The sequence below is a fragment of the Hyla sarda genome, chromosome 2, assembly GCF_029499605.1.
Source record: "Hyla sarda isolate aHylSar1 chromosome 2, aHylSar1.hap1, whole genome shotgun sequence".
Lineage (NCBI taxonomy): Eukaryota > Metazoa > Chordata > Amphibia > Anura > Hylidae > Hyla > Hyla sarda.
In genome coordinates, this window is record NC_079190.1 from 513,373,968 (window position 1) to 513,392,624 (window position 18,657).

General features: G+C 42.8%; 1 protein-coding gene across 3 annotated transcripts in view; it reads right to left on the bottom strand.

Moving 5' to 3' along the window:
- Window positions 1-18,657, bottom strand: part of SIDT1 (SID1 transmembrane family member 1) — a 169,070-nt gene that overhangs the window by 92,476 nt on the left and 57,937 nt on the right. For all 3 annotated transcript variants that reach the window (XM_056559953.1, XM_056559952.1, XM_056559951.1), the window contains exon 2: window positions 12,409-12,727. In XM_056559953.1, coding sequence (XP_056415928.1) covers window positions 12,409-12,600 — 192 coding nt within the window. In that variant the 5' untranslated portion in view covers window positions 12,601-12,727. The remainder of the gene's footprint in view (window positions 1-12,408; window positions 12,728-18,657) is intronic.

Here is an 18,657-nt window from a genome sequence, read left to right on the forward strand (position 1 = left end):
TTCTGCTGGTGAGGTCACTGTGTACATACATTACATTACTTATCCTGTACTGATCCTGAGTTATATCCTGTATTATACTCCAGAGCTGTACTCACTATTCTGCTGGTGAGATCACTGTGTACATACATTACATTACTTATCCTGTACTGATCCTGCGTTATATCCTGTATTATACTCCAGAGCTGTACTCACTATTCTGCTGGTGAGGACACTGTGTACATACATTACATTACTTATCCTATACTGATCCTGAGTTATATCCTGTATTATACCCCAGAGCTGTACTCACTATTCTGCTGGTGAGATCACTGTGTACATACATTACATTACTGATCCTGTACTGATCCTGAGTTATATCCTGTATTATACTCTAGAGCTGTACTCACTATTCTGCTGGTGAGGTCACTGTGTACATACATTACATTACTTATCCTGTACTGATCCTGAGTTATATCCTGTATTATACTCCAGAGCTGTACTCACTATTCTGCTGGTGAGATCACTGTGTACATACATTACATTACTTATCCTGTACTGATCCTGAGTTATATCCTGTATTATACTCCAGAGCTGTACTCACTATTCTGCTGGTGAGGTCACTGTGTACATACATTACATTACTTATCCTGTACTGATCCTGAGTTATATCCTGTATTATACTCCAGAGCTGTACTCACTATTCTGCTGGTGAGATCACTGTGTACATACATTACATTACTTATCCTGTACTGATCCTGAGTTATATCCTGTATTATACTCCAGAGCTGTACTCACTATTCTGCTGGTGAGGACACTGTGTACATACATTACATTAGCAGATACACAGGGGAAAATCCGCTCATGTGAACGTACCCTAAATCTCCTACATAGTTCTGTGTTGCCGATAGCAACCAATCAGAACTGGGCTTTTATTTTCTGACTTGCAATGAGAAATTAAACCCTAGTGCAGATTGGTTGCTATCGGCAACAAGGTTCCCTTCAATAAACTTTATCAATACAGTCCCAGAGACACAACAAAATGATTACTATGTTTGACAGGTTGCCCATGTATACCTTAGTCAGATACTGTAAGCCACGCTATAAAAATAGCCAGTGCCCCTCAGGCAGTGCCCGCGGGCCGGACAGTCATGGTTTATTATTACGCAACGGTGACTAAATTCAGCACGACTGCAATGGGAATAAACACTAATGAAGAACTGTAGGGACTGCGTGGGCGGCCATATCGAATCAGTCTATTCCTTGTGGGGGTAGAGTACTGACACCTGAAGACCATTACTTTATACGGTTATTATTATAATTAAACCCAATCATTACATTTTCCGGTGATCGCCTACGGTTTATCACACGGTTTATGCCGCCAGCAACACGGCTCTACTGACCTACTGCATGATGGCACGTCATTTCTTCATTGTAATGGTGCCATTCACACAACAGCCACGGTCTAAAGGGATCATTTAATTTGCATGATGGTCGCGATCTGTAGAAATACATTCAGTCACGTGATGGTCGCGGTCTATAGGAATACATTCAGTCACGTGATGGTCGTGGTCTATAGGAATACATTCAGTCACGTGATGGTCGTGGTCTATAGGAATGCATTCAGTCATGTGATGGTCGTGGTCTATAGGAATACATTCAGTCACGTGATGGTCGTGGTCTATAGGAATACATTCAGTCATGTGATGGTCGTGGTCTATAGGAATACATTCAGTGATGTGATGGTCGTGGTCTATAGGAATACATTCAGTCATGTGATGGTCGCGGTCTATAGGAATACATTCAGTCATGTGATGGTCGCGGTCTATAGGAATACATTCAGTCACGTGATGGTCGCGGTCTATAGGAATACATTCAGTCATGTGATGGTCGCGGTCTATAGGAATACATTCAGTCACGTGATGGTCGCGGTCTATAGTAATACATTCAGTCACGTGATGGTCGCGGTCTATAGTAATACATTCAGTCACGTGATGGTCGCGGTCTATAGGATTACATTCAGTCATGTGATGGTCGCGGTCTATAGGAATACATTCAGTCATGTGATGGTCGCGGTCTATAGGAATACATTCAGTCATGTGATGGTCGTGGTCTATAGGAATACATTCAGTCATGTGATGGTCGCGGTCTTTAGGAATACATTCAGTCATGTGATGGTCGTGGTCTATAGGAATACATTCAGTCACGTGATGGTCGTGGTCTATAGGAATACATTCAGTCATGTGATGGTCGTGGTATATAGGAATACATTCAGTCATGTGATGGTCGTGGTCTATAGGAATACATTCAGTCATGTGATGGTCGCAGTCTATAGGATTACATTCAGTCATGTGATGGTCGCGGTCTATAGGAATACATTCAGTCATGTGACGGTCGTGGTCTATAGGAATACATTCAGTCATGTGATGGTCGCGGTCTATAGGAATACATTCAGTCATGTGATGGTCGCGGTCTATAGGAATACATTCAGTCATGTGATGGTCGCGGTCTATAGGAATACATTCAGTCATGTGATGGTCGCGGTCTATAGGAATACATTCAGTCATGTGATGGTCGCGGTCTATAGGATTACATTCAGTCATGTGATGGTCGCCGTCTATAGGAATACATTCAGTCATGTGATGGTCGTGGTCTATAGGAATACATTCAGTCATGTGATGGTCGCGGTCTATAGGATTACATTCAGTCATGTGATGGTCGTGGTCTATAGGAATACATTCAGTCACGTGATGGTCGTGGTCTATAGAAATACATTCAGTCACGTGATGGTCGTGGTCTATAGGAATACATTCAGTCATGTGATGGTCGCGGTCTTTAGGAATACATTCAGTCATGTGATGGTCGTGGTCTATAGGAATACATTCAGTCACGTGATGGTCGTGGTCTATAGGAATACATTCAGTCATGTGATGGTCGTGGTATATAGGAATACATTCAGTCATGTGATGGTCGTGGTCTATAGGAATACATTCAGTCATGTGATGGTCGTGGTATATAGGAATACATTCAGTCATGTGATGGTCGTGGTCTATAGGATTACATTCAGTCATGTGATGATCGTGGTCTATAGGATTACATTCAGTCATGTGATGGTCGTGGTCTATAGGAATACATTCAGTCACGTGATGGTCGTGGTCTATAGAAATACATTCAGTCACGTGATGGTCGTGGTCTATAGAAATACATTCAGTCATGTGATGGTCGCGGTCTATAGGAATACATTCAGTCATGTGATGGTCGTGATCTATAGGAATACATTCAGTCATGTGATGATCGCGGTCTATAGGAATACATTCAGTCATGTGATGGTCGCGGTCTATAGGAATACATTCAGTCATGTGATGGTCGCGGTCTATAGAAATACATTCAGTCATGTGATGGTCGCGATCTGTAGAAATACATTCAGTCATGTGACGGTCGTGGTCTATAGGAATACATTCAGTCATGTGATGGTCGCGGTCTATAGGAATACATTCAGTCATGTGATGGTCGCGGTCTATAGAAATACATTCAGTCATGTGATGGTCGCGGTCTATAGGAATACATTCAGTCATGTGATGGTCGCGGTCTATAGGAATACATTCAGTCATGTGATGGTCGTGGTCTACAGGAATACATTCAATCACATGACGGTCGCGGTCTATAGGAATACATTCAGTCATGTGATGGTCGCGGTCTTTAGGAATACATTCAGTCATGTGATGGTCGTGGTCTATAGGAATACATTCAGTCATGTGATGGTCGCGGTCTTTAGGAATACATTCAGTCATGTGATGGTCGTGGTCTATAGGAATAAATTCAGTCATGTGATGGTCGTGGTCTATAGGAATGCATTCAGTCATGTGATGGTCGCGGTCTATAGGAATGCATTCAGTCATGTGATGGTCGCGGTCTATAGGATTACATTCAGTCATGTGATGGTCGCGGTCTATAGGAATACATTCAGTCATGTGATGGTCGTGGTCTATAGGAATACATTCAGTCATGTGATGGTCGCGGTCTATAGGATTACATTCAGTCATGTGATGGTCGCGGTCTATAGGAATACATTCAGTCATGTGACGGTCGTGGTCTATAGGAATACATTCAGTCATGTGATGGTCGCGGTCTATAGGAATACATTCAGTCACGTGATGGTCGTGGTCTATAGGAATACATTCAGTCATGTGATGGTCGCGGTCTATAGGATTACATTCAGTCATGTGATGGTCGCGGTCTATAGTAATACATTCAGTCATGTGATGGTCGCGGTCTATAGGATTACATTCAGTCATGTGATGGTCGCGGTCTATAGGAATACATTCAGTCATGTGATGGTCGCGGTCTATAGGATTACATTCAGTCATGTGATGGTCGCGGTCTATAGGAATACATTCAGTCATGTGATGGTCGTGGTCTATAGGAATACATTCAGTCATGTGATGGTCGTGGTATATAGGAATACATTCAGTCATGTGATGGTCGTGGTCTATAGGAATACATTCAGTCATGTGATGATCGTGGTCTATAGGAATACATTCAGTCATGTGATGGTCGCGGTCTATAGGATTACATTCAGTCATGTGATGGTCGCGGTCTATAGGAATACATTCAGTCATGTGACGGTCGTGGTCTATAGGAATACATTCAGTCATGTGATGGTCGCGGTCTATAGGAATACATTTAGTCATGTGATGGTCGTGGTCTATAGGAATACATTCAGTGATGTGATGGTCGTGGTCTATAGGAATACATTCAGTCATGTGATGGTCGTGGTCTATAGGAATACATTCAGTCATGTGATGGTCGTGGTCTATAGGATTACATTCAGTCATGTGATGGTCGTGGTCTATAGGAATACATTCAGTCACGTGATGGTCGTGGTCTATAGGATTACATTCAGTGATGTGATGGTCGCGGTCTATAGGAATACATTCAGTCATGTGATGGTCGCGGTCTATAGGATTACATTCAGTCATGTGATGGTCGCGGTCTATAGGAATGCATTCAGTCATGTGATGGTCGCGGTCTATAGGATTACATTCAGTCATGTGATGGTCGTGGTCTATAGGAATACATTCAGTCATGTGATGGTCGCGGTCTATAGGAATACATTCAGTCATGTGACGGTCGTGGTCTATAGGAATACATTCAGTCATGTGATTGTCGCGGTCTATAGGAATACATTCAGTCATGTGATGATCGCGGTCTATAGGAATACATTCAGTCATGTGATGGTCGCGGTCTATAGGAATACATTCAGTCACGTGATGGTCGCGGTCTATAGGATTACATTCAGTCATGTGATGGTCGCGGTCTATAGGAATACATTCAGTCATGTGATGGTCGCGGTCTATAGGAATACATTCAGTCATGTGATGGTCGTGGTCTATAGGAATACATTCAGTCATGTGACGGTCGTGGTCTATAGGAATACATTCAGTCATGTGATGGTCGCAGTTTCTTGGCGTAAATCAGCGTAAAGCTCTTTAAATTAACCCATATTTATCTGGTCTGCTCCGCTGCGGTAGCTTATGAATTACGCCATTTTTGTCTAGGGCACTGATTCCCAACCAGGGTGCCTCCAGCTGTTGCAAAACTACAACTCCCAGCATGCCCGGACAGCCGTTGGCTGTCCGGGCATGCTGGGAGTTGTAGTTTTGCAACAGCTGGAGGCACCCTAGTTGGGAAACACTGGTCTAGGGTAACACGGCGCACCCTTCACTGTACTCCCTATTCCTGCTCCAGTCCTGGCGACCATGTCGTACGTGATTGCTGCGCGGGATGTTTTCATGACACGAATGAAGTATTTGGGGAGGGGTGAGCGAAGACACATAACATACCATAACACAAAAGAAACACGTTCCACGCCCTGACAATCGCACCTTTATTATTTTAAAGGTTATAACTCTTAAAGGGGTACTCCGGTGGAAAACTTTATTATTTTTTAATCAACTGGTGCCAGAAAGTTAAACAGATTTGTAAATTACTTCTATTAAAAAATCTTAATCCTTCCAGTACTTATTAGCTGCTGAATACTACAGAGGACATTCTTTTCTTTTTGGAACACAGAGCTCTCTGCTGACATCACAACCACATTGCTCTCTGCTGACATCACGAGCACAGTGCTCTCTGCTGACACCTCTGTCCATTTTAGGAACTGTCCAGAGCAGCGTATGTTTGCTATGGGGATTTACTCCTACTCTGGACAGTTCTTAAAATGGACAGGGATGTCAGCAGAGAGCACTGTGCTCGTGATGTCAGCAGAGAGCTCTGTGTTCCAAAAAGAAAATAATTTCCTCTGTAGTATTCAGCAGCTAATAAGTACAGGAAGGATTAAGATTTTTAAATAGAAGTAATGTACAAATCTGTTTAACTTTCTGGCACCGGAGTACCCTTTTAAATTGTTTCCCTGTAGAGAGGCCATTCCAAAGACACGTTATTCATACAGCAGTCGAACTACTTCACACAGCAGCGCCGAATTTGTCAGATGTCGTAAAGATGAGTATATAATCACACAGAAATGGCGGTACAGTGGTCCCTCAACATACGATGGTAATTCGTTCCAAATGACCCATCGTTTGTCGAATCCATCGTATGTTGAGGGATTCGTGCAATGTAAAGTATAGGAAGCTGTACTCACCTGTCCCCGCCGCTCGAGATGGTGTCCCCGGGCCTCCGCTGGGCTCTCCGCTGTCTTCTCCGGTCCTCCGCAAGTCCTTACTGGGCCTGCGTAGCGACATCATTATGGCGCTGCGTACGCCATTCCTATTGGATGACGTGCGCAGCAGCGTATTGACGTCACCGGAGAGGGCCGAGAAGACACCGGAAGACCAGCGCTGGACCCGGAGGGCACCCCGGAGCATCGTGGAAGGGTAAGTAATACTTACCGCATCACACGGGGAACATTAAGCTGCTATCCGGCAGCAGCTTAAGCATTTGGCGCTGCCATATAGCACTTAATGCGATGGCCCCGACATAAAAAAGCATCGTATGTCGGGGCCATCGCATGTCAATTTCATCATATGGCTGGGCCATCGTAGGTCGGGGGGGTCACTGTACTTTGTCAGACGCAGCAGAGCTGGATTTGACGTTCGGAACATTTGTGCTTTTCCACAGCTCTGCAGGTAATTATATATTTACAAGTATGCGCCATGCCGAGTCCAATCTGTTGCAGGATGTGCGATTAGCAGGAGTGCTGTGTACGGCGCAGGCTCGGCCGCCTGTCACTACGGGGGGGGCAGTAGAATTCATCCTGATCCTGGCGGCGGTCCTGGACACCTCTCCATTAACAAGATGGAGTTAATGAGATATTATTGATTGCTGGGAGCATCGGCAAGATGGCGGCCGGGTTGAGCGTTAAGAGTTAATTCCCTACAATTTTTTCCCTCGGTATTTACTAAGGTTTCCCTACATTTTCCTTTTTTTGCGCCTGTTCTGATCTGTCGGGTTTTCCTCAGCTCAAATCCACCACATTTTACGTGGAAACCTTAGTAAATATGTTGGGGTTTTGTGAAAATGTCAGGAACACGCCCCTTTTCGGTGGCCACGTCCCATTTCACGACGGCCACACCCCTTTTTCAGGTTTTCTCAGTAAAATGGAGAGTTAGGGTGCGTTCGCACGGCCGTCTTATCCCCAGGTTCCGTTCTCGCAGGCTGTAAACGGATAAAAAACGTTTTTTAAAAAATCCTATTCATGTCAATGGGATTTTTTTTACAATCCGTTTACATCCGTTCGTACCCGTCTGCACTCATTTCCGTTTTTTTGACGGAAGACAAAAACAGCACATGCAGTATTTTTTCTTCCGTCAAAAAAAAAAATAAAAAATGAAGAAAAAACGGATACAGTAAATTTAACATGGAAGTCTATGGAAAACGGATGAGCCTTTAATGTCATCCGTTTGCATTCAATCCGTTTTTTTTATCCGTTTTTACTTCTGAGCATGCTCACAACAAAACAAAAAGATTATTTTTTGGTTTATTAACTGAACAATAATGGATACAAATGGTTACAAACAGATAACATCCATTAGTGTCCGTTTTTTTTTTTTTGACGGGAGAAGAACGGGATGGGTTTAGACAACCGTGTGAACGCAGCCTTAGTGGGGTTTTTCTCAATTCTGGCGCAATGTGCCAGAATCTGGCGCACAACACAACAGACCATGTAGGATTTGCGATAGTAAATGAGGGCCAATGGGGGGAGATTTATCAAATCCTGCGCATAGACATAGTTGACCAGTTGCCCATAGCAACCAATCAGATCGCTTCTTTCATTTTTCAGAGGCTGTTTAATAAAAAAAAGAAGCGATCTGATTGGTTGCTATGGGCAACTAGTCCATTTTTCCTCTGCACAGGTTTTGATAAATCTCCCTAAATGGCCCTGATTTACTAAGAGTGTTGTGTAGGTTTCTTTGTGGGTTTTAATTCCCTACATTTTCTTGTCCATTTTCCACTTTTCCCTACATTTTGTTTTTTTTACACCTTCTCTAATCTGTCGGGTTTTCCTCACCCCAAATCCACCACATTTTCTGTGGAGACCTAAGGGTACGTTCACACGAGCGGATCCCCAGCGTGTATTACGATCCGCCGCTGACGGACCTCTGTATGCTGCCTTTACAGGTGCAATACGCCGCTACAAGCAGACACACTGTAATGCGCGAGTTGTCGTGCGCATGCGCAGTATACTCGCACATCGCGGCAGTTCTTTGTGGTAGCCCTTGGGGGGTCTGGGGAGTGTATGGTAGGATGTTGGTATATGAGGGGTTAATATTAACCCAGTCACTCGTGATGCCAGGGTGAGGGCTGGTATGCTGAATCTATGTTCCGGCCTATCGCCGCCCTTCCCAGAAGCGATAGGTGCAATGAGATGACTGAAGGTCCACAAGCAGATTTAACTTGAACAACTTTACTGCAGTGCTGGCAATATCCAATGCGTAGTAACAGTCTCATATAACAGTTCTTAGGTTGCTTAGCGACTGGCAGAAGTTGCGGACCTTGCATAAGACCTATAGTCTCTGAATTTAGGGAGTGATGTGCAGATCCATCCGGATTTAGGGGAAATATTGGGTCTGGTGATGCTGCAGAGTGCTTAGGGGATGACACACTCTATAATTTAGATCATTCAGCCGTTGCCGCAAGGCTCAGGCCTAACTCACTGCGATTACTGCTATACAGGTCTTGCTTGCTTGCTATCCCAGGAACAAGAGAGAGATAAGATGGCCGCCGCTCCCTTATATGGGCAGGGGGCGTGGCGATTTTGATTGGTCCGAACGTCTGCCACTCACTTTACATGGTATCATGGGATTGCTTACATCACAGGATCTATCTACATTGCAAAAACCCAAAATGAGGCTAGAGATACCAAAGTGAGGCCTGGAACGAATCCAGAATGAGGCTTGGAACGCATCACATGACCCGAAGGCCCTGCGACACCATGGAAACCAGTAATTAACCATTTACATACAGAAATAATACTATATACATTATTCTATGGACAAATTAGAAATCTATATACTATAATAGAGGCGACTAGGGGCGGACTGACTAACAGAGATACTAAGTCCTAGGGACTCTGACTACGGGGACCCACAGATAAATAAGTACCGTATGAAATGCGGTACTGGGACACCACATCTTGGCCTAGCTCATAGAGCAGGGGGGAGTGGCCGCCATGTGTGCAAGTGCACCGCGCATGCGCAGCGACTCGTACATCGCTTCAGTGTGTCTGCTCGTAGTGGCGTATTGCCGCTCCGAGCTGGCACCTGTAAAGGCAGCATTCAGAGGTCCTTCAGCGGCGGATCGGCAGCGTAATGCGCGCAGGGGAGCCGCTCGTGTGAACGTACCCTTAGTACATATGTTTGGTTTTTGTCGAAATGTCGGGGACACGCCCCTTTTTGGTGGCCACTTTCACCTTTTTCCGGGTTTTCTCAGTAAAATGGAGAGTTAGGGTGCATTCACACCATGTGTTAGTTATACGGGGATCCGGCTGGGGGGGGCACACTGACCTTTACTATATACTACTATACAGTCCAACATGCTGGGAGTTGTAGTTTTACAACCGCTGGAGGCACCCCTGGATGGGAAACACTGACCTATACTATATACTACTATATAGTCCAACATGCTGGGAGTTGTAGTTTTGCAACAGCTGGAGGCACTCTGAGTGGGAAACACTGACCTATACTATACACTACTATATAGTCCAACATGCTGGGAGTTGTAGTTTTACAACAGCTGGAGGCACCCCTGGATGGGAAACACTGACCTATACTATATACTACTATATAGTCCAACATGCTGGGAGTTGTAGTTTTGCAACAGCTGGAGGCACCCCTGGATGGGAAACACTGATCTATACTATATACTACTATATAGTCCAACATGCTGGGAGTTATAGTTTTGCAACAGCTGGAGGCACCTCTGGATGGGAAACACTGACCTATACTATATACTACTATATAGTCCAACATGCTGGGAGTTATAGTTTTGCAACAGCTGGAGGCACCCCTGGATGGGAAACACTGACCTATACTATATACTACTATATAGTCACACATGCTGGGAGTTGTAGTTTTGCAACAGCTGGGGACACCCCTGGATGGGAAACACTGACCTATTCTATCTACTACTATATAGTCACACATTCTGGGAGTTGTAGTTTTGCAACAGCTGGAGACACCCCTGACTGGGAAACACTGACATATACTATATACTACTATATAGTCTGCCATGCTGGGAGTTGTAGTTTTGCAACAGCTGGAGGCGCTCTGGTTGGGAAACGCTGACCTATACTATATACTACTGTACAGTCCAACATGCTGGGAGTTGTAGTTTTCGTTTGGGGCAGCTGCTGAGCCACAGGCTGTATCAGGGCATGCTGGGAGTTGTAGTTAGTAACTCTTGAATCTAATTTAAAAAAAAAGCGATCAAAAAGTCACATAGAAACAAAAATGGTCCTGTTAAAAACTACAAATCGGGGCACAAAAAATGAGCCTCATACAGCCCTGTATAAGTAGGTCAGAATAGGACAAAATTACCCCCCCCCCCACATATGTGTATCCAGTGATGTCACGCATATATAATTAATTATGCAAATGAGCATGGCCAGTATTTTTTTTTTTTGCAAGAAAGAAAAGCCACAGGTAGAAAAAAGATGATACCTAGCACTCACCAGTGACGCACAGTGAAGATTTATTATGCCACAGTGTGGTACAAGGACGCTTTTCTTGTACCGTAAGAAATGCGTCCTTGTACCACACTATGGCATAATAAATCTTCACTGTGCATCTCTACAAAACCAAAGAGCAAAGAACCCCAGGAGGTCACAGGGTAACTACCAATGAACAACAACTTTAGGGAAAAACCCTGGTGCTGACTATAATCGCTGCAGTTTAAAATATCACACAAGCCAGAGTCCCGACGTTTCGCTGGCAACCCAGCTTCATCAGAGGACTAGCGGTTCTCTACAAAACCAGCGCACTTCTTTGTGGAAATACTCTGTGCTGCTGGGGAACCCTACTCCTTCCCTCCTGTCTTTACCATCTTCACATGAGCAGACAGGTGACTGAACACCAGACGGCGCAGGGCACTTATGGGAAGAACGTGAAACGGGCAGTCATCATGTGCACATCCCAGCAGAACACACAGGATCGGACCCCTCCCTTGCTGATATACTCTGTGCTGCTGGGGAACCATACTCCTTCCCTCCTGTCTTTACCATCTTCACATGAGCAGACAGGTCACTGAACACCAGACTGCCCAGGGCACTTATGTGTGTATGGCCATTACTGAGTCGCGACATTTCGCTGGCAACCCAGCTTCATCAGAGGACTAGCGGTTCTCTACAAAACCAGCGCACTTCTTTGCGGAAATACTCTGTGCTGCTGGGGAACCCTGCTCCTTCCCTGCTGCCTTTACCATCTTCACATGAGCAGACAGGTCACTGAACACCTGACGGCCCAGGGAAGAACGTGAAACGGGCAGTCATCATGTGCACATCCCAGCAGAACACACAGGACCTCAACACTGCCTTGTTTACAGGACACCGCGGACATAAAATTCTGATCATGATATATCTGAAACCAAAGAAACGAGAATGCGGCTCTGCCCAAGTTGTGTCACATCCAGAGCTGCATTCATAATTCTGCTGTATTCCTCTTATCTGTCGCATGTTGCAGGGTATACATGCGATGTCGAAAAATCATAATACAGTGCAGTGTTTTCCAACCAGGGTGCCTCCAGCTGTTGCAAAACTAAAACTCCCAGCATGCCCGGACAGCCTTCGGCTGTCCGGGCATGCTGGAAGTTGTAGTTTTGCAACAGCTGGAGGCACCCTGGTTGGGAAACAATGGTATAGCGGATAGTAGAAACCACCGGCAGAATTGTGAATACAGCTCTGGATGTGACTGCGGCGTACGCCATGGTGTCACCTACCTTGCCAGGCTTGCTGGTGTAGTTGAAGGAGTAGACCTCCTCGATGTCCCTGTTTATTTGACCAGCGTACAACTTGCCAATATGCGCTGGTTTAGTGTCCGTCGGTCGGCTGTCTGCGGCGGTCGGCTGCGCCCATATTAGAAAGATGAAGAACCCCGGGCAGATCCAGACGGATAATACTGAAGACTCCATCGTCCTTAAGAGTCCTGATCCCAGAGGTGATCAGAGCAACCGGCCACCCCTCTCCATGGAATGGAACAGTCCAATACAAACAAGAATACTGTCTACTGTATAATGTCCGATCCGGATCAATGCATGTCTACAAAAGAAAAGGGGGGGACAATTAGAGTGCTGGAAATCTATATAGATATCTCCTATCTATCTGTCTATCTAATATCTATCTATGTATCTATCTATCTCATATCTATCTATCTATCTCATATCCATCTATATATATCTCATATCTATCTATCTATCTCATATCTATCTATCTATCTCATATCTATCTATCTATGTATCTATGTATCTATGTATCTATCTATCTCATATCTATCTATCTCATATCCATCTATCTATCTCATATCTATCTATGTCATATCTATATACAGTCATGGCGGTAAATGTTGTCCCCCCTGAAATATTTCTATAAGATGAAGTATTCCTCACAGGAAAGGATTGCAGTAACACAGGTTTTGCTATACGCATGTTTATTCCCTTTGTGTATATATATATAGATCTCCTCTCCTCTATATATATATATATATATATATATATATATATAGATCTCCTCTCCCCTGTATATATATATATATAGAGAGATCTCCTCTCCTCTGTATATATATATATATATATATATATATATATATATAGATCTCCTCTCCTCTATATATATATACATATATATATATATATATATATATATATATAGATCTCCTCTCCTCTGTATATATATATATAGATCTCCTCTCCTCTGTATATATATATAGATCTCCTCTCCTCTGTATATATATATAGATCTCCTCTCCTCTGTATGTATATATATATATATATATATAGATCTCCTCTCCTCTGTATATATATATATAGATCTCCTCTCCTCTGTATATATATATATATATATATATATATAGATCTCCTCTCCTCTGTATATATATATATAGATCTCCTCTCCTCTGTATATATATATAGATCTCCTCTCCTCTGTATATATATATAGATCTCCTCTCCTCTGTATATATATATATATAGATCTCCTCTCCTCTGTATATATATATATATAGATCTCCTCTCCTCTGTATATATATATATATATATAGATCTCCTCTCCTCTGTATATATATATATATATATATATATATATATAGATCTCCTCTCCTCTGTATATATATATATTGCAGTAACACAGGTTTTGCTATACACATGTTTATTCCCTTTGTGTGTATTGGAACTAAACCAAAAAAGGAGGAAAAAAAGCAAATTGGACACAATGTCACCAAACTCCAAAAATGGTCTGGACACAATTATTGGCACCTTTCATAATTGTGGATAAATAAGATTGTTTCAAGCATGTGATGTTCCTTTATACTCACCTGGGGCAAGTAACAGGTGTGGGCAACATAAAAATCACACCTGACAGCAGATAAAAAGGAGAGAAGTTCACTTAGTCTTTGCATTGTGTGTCTGTGTGTGCCCCACTAAGCAAGGACAACAGAAAGAGGAGAAGAGAACTGTCTGAGGACTTGGGAACCAAAATTGTGGAAAAATATCAACAATCTCCAGGTTACAAGTCCATCTCCAGAGATCTAGATTTGTCTTTGTCCACAGTGAGCAACATTATCAAGAAGTTTACACCCCATGGCGCTGTAGCTAATCTCCCTGGGCGTGGACGGAAGAGAAAAACTGATGAAAGGTGTCAACGCAGGATAGTCCGGATGGTGGATAAGCAGCCCCAAACAAGTTCCAAAGATATTCACGCTGTCCTGCAGGCTCAGGGAGCATCAGTGTCAGCGCGAACTATCCGTCCACATTTAAATGAAATGAAACGCTATGGAGGAGACCCAGGAGGACCCCACTATGGAGGAGACCCAGGAGGACCCCACTATGGAGGAGACCCAGGAGGACCCCACTATGGAGGAGACCCAGGAGGACCCCACTATGGAGGAGACCCAGGAGGACCCCACTATGGAGGAGACCCAGGAGGACCCCACTATGGAGGAAACCCAGGAGGACTCCACTATGGAGGAGACCAAGGAGGACCCCACTATGGAGGAGACCCAGGAGGACCCCACTATGGAAGAGACCCATGAGGACCCCACTATGGAGGAGACCCAGGAGGACCCCACTATGGAGGAGACCCAGGAGGACCCCACTATGGAGGAGACCCAGGAGGACCCCACTGCTGACACACAGACATAAAAAAGTAAGACTACATTTTACCAAAATTAACTTGAGTAACCAAAATCCTTCTGGGAAAACATCCTGTGGACAGATGAGACAAGATAGATCTTTTTGGTAAAGCGCATCATTCTACTGTTTACCGAAAACGGAATGAGGCCTACAAAGAAAAGAACACAGTACCTACAGTGACATATGGGGGAGGTCAGTGATGTTTTGGGTTGTTTTGCTGCCTCTGGCACTGGGGGCCTTGAATGTGTACAAGACATCATGAAATCTGAGGATTACCAATGGATTTTGGGTCGCACTGTACAGCCCAGTGTCAGAAAGCTGGGTTTGTGTCTGAGATCTTGGGTCTTCCAGCAGGACAATGACCCCAAACATACATCAAAAAGCCCCAGAAATGGATGACAACAAAGCGCTGGAGAGTTCTGAAGTGTCAGCAATGAGTCCAGATCTAAATCCCATTGATCACCTGTGGAGAGATCTTATAATTACTGTTGGGAAAAGGCGCCTTCCAATAAGAGACCGGGAGCAGTTTGTAAAGGAAGAGTGGTCCAACATTCCGGCTGAGAGGTGTAAGAAGCTTATTGATGCTTATAGGAAGAGTGGTCCAACATTCCGGCTGAGAGGTGTAAGAAGCTTATTGATGGTTATAGGAAGAGTGGTCCAACATTCCAGCTGAGAGGTGTAAGAAGCTTATTGATGGTTATAGGAAGAGTGGTCCAACATTCCGGCTGAGAGGTGTAAGAAGCTTATTGATGGTTATAGGAAGAGTGGTCCAACATTCCGGCTGAGAGGTGTAAGAAGCTTATTGATGGTTACAGGAAGAGTGGTCCAACATTCCGGCTGAGAGGTGTAAGAAGCTTATTGATGGTTATAGGAAGAGTGGTCCAACATTCCGGCTGAGAGGTGTAAGAAGCTTATTGATGGTTATAGGAAGAGTGGTCCAACATTCCGGCAGAGAGGTGTAAGAAGCTTATTGATGCTTATAGGAAGAGTGGTCCAACATTCCGGCTGAGAGGTGTAAGAAGCTTATTGATGCTTATAGGAAGAGTGGTCCAACATTCCGGCTGAGAGGTGTAAGAAGCTTATTGATGGTTATAGGAAGAGTGGTCCAACATTCCGGCTGAGAGGTGTAAGAAGCTTATTGATGGTTATAGGAAGAGTGGTCCAACATTCTGGCTGAGAGGTGTAAGAAGCTTATTGATGGTTATAGGAAGAGTGGTCCAACTTTCCGGCTGAGAGGTGTAAGAAGCTTATTGATGCTTATAGGAAGACACTGATTTCACTTATTTTTTCCAAAGGGTGTACAACCAAATATTAAGTTAAGGGTGCCAATAATTGTGTCCGGCCCTTTTTTGGAGTTTGGGGACATTATGTCCAATTTGCTTTTTTTCCTCCTTTTTTGGTTTAGTTCCAATACACACAAAGGGAATAAACATGTGTATAGCAAAACCTGTGTTACTGCAATATATATATACAGAGGAGAGGAGATCTATATATATACAGAGGAGATCTATATATATATATATATACAGAGGAGAGGAGATCTATTATATATATATACACAAAGGGAATAAACATGTGTATAGCAAAACCTGTGTTACTGCAATCCTTTCCTGTGAGAGATACTTCATTTTATAGAGAAATATCAGGGGGGACAACATTTACGGCCATGACTGTATCTGTCTATCTAGAAAAATATAAAGACAGCATCATGTGGAAGTGTTCAGCCCGGCAGCCAACCCAGGTACAAACACAAAAGGAATCACAGCACCCAACAGGCTCAGGATCTTGTCCAAAAGCTGGAATCTTTTATTTTATCCCATGCAAAAATGCAAAGTTTCGGCAGCAGCCTTTACCATCGCTACTGCGGCCAAAACATTGCATTGTTGCATGGGAAAAAAATAAAAGACTCCAACTTTTGGACAAGATCCTGAGCCTGTTGGGTGCTGTGATTCCTTGGACTTTTGTATCTATCTATCTATCTATCCCCTTTCTATCTCTCTCTTTCGTATCTATCTATCTATCTCATATCTATCTCATATCTATCTATCTATCTATCTATCTATCTATCTCATATCTATCTATCTCATATCTATCTATCTATCTATCTATCACATATCTATCTATCTCATATCTATCTATCTATCTATCTCATATCTATCTATCCCCTTTCTATCTCTCTCTTTCTTATCTATCTATCTATCTATCTATCTCATATCTATCTCATATCTATCTATCTCATATCTATCTATCTATCTATCTCATATCTATCTATCCCCTTTCTATCTCTCTCTTTCTTATCTATCTATCTATCTATCTATCTATCTATCTCATATCTATCTCATATCTATATATCTCATATATATCTATCTATCTATCTAATATCTATCTACCTATCTATCTATCTCATATCTATCTATCTCATATCTATCTATCTATCTATCTCATATCTATCTATTTCATATCTATACATCTCATATCTATACATCTCATATCTATCTATCTCATTTCCATCTATCTATCTCATATCTATCTCATATCTATCTATCTATCTATCTATCTCATATCTATCTATCTCATATCTATCTCATATCTATTTATCTATCTATCTCATATCTATCTATCTATCTATCTCATATCTATCTCATATCTATCTCATATCTATCTATCTATCTATCTATCTATCTATCTCATGTCTATCTATCTCATATCTATCTATCTATCTATCTATCTATCTATCATCTATCTCATATCTATCTATTTATCTCATATCTATCTCATATCTATCTATCTATCTATCTATCTCATATCTATCTATCTCTCTCATATCTATCTATCTATCTATCTATCTATCTATCTATCTTTCTATTTAATATCTATCTATCTATCTCATATCTATCTATCTAGCAACAGGAGAATACAGAAGCACACTGCTAGCACAAAGATATAGATAAAACATGAGTATATAGATGGAACATGAAAAGCTATACAGTTGTTATGCAATAAATGAAATTATGAAACTATGAAATTATGAGGTACTTAGCTTGCAAATTTGGTGGCCAAATAGCGTGGACCGTCCCACCACGGTAAGGTAACCTCATTCTGGGACGGACCCTATGTGTAATACAACCAAAGAATAAGTTGGCCAGCACTATTGATCCAAACTATTGTAAAGACCTAACTTACAGGTACAGGCTGCTGGGCTAAATATACAGCAACAAGAGAATACAGCAGCACACTGCTAGCACAAAGATATAGATAAAACATGAGTATATAGATAAAACTACTGTTGCTGTATATTTAGCCCAGCAGCCTGCACCTGTAAGTTAGGTCTTTACAATAGTTTGGATCAATAGTGCTGGCCAACTTATTCTTTGGTTGTATTACACATACGGGGGAGTGGCTACCTCCATGTTGGCTCCTGCACCCCACCCACCTCTATCAGGTGTATATAAGGTGCCTTGGATGTTTCAGATCCTGCAATGCCTGCTGTACTGTTCACACAGAGGCATATTCATAGTGTAGGGTCCGTCCCAGAATGAGGTCACCTTACCGTGGTGGGACGGTCCACGCTATTTGGCCGCCAAATTTGCAAGCTAAGTACCTCATAATTTCATAGTTTCATATCTTCATTTATTGCACTACAGCTGTATAGCTTTTCATGTTCCATCTATATACTCATGTTTTATCTATATACTCATGTTTCATCTATATCTTTGTGCTAGCAGTGTGCTGCTGTATTCTCCTGTTGCTGTATATTTAGCCCAGCAGCCGGCACCTGCAAGCCATGTCTTTACAATAGTTTGGATCAATAGTGCTGGCCAACTTATTCTTTGGTTGTATCTA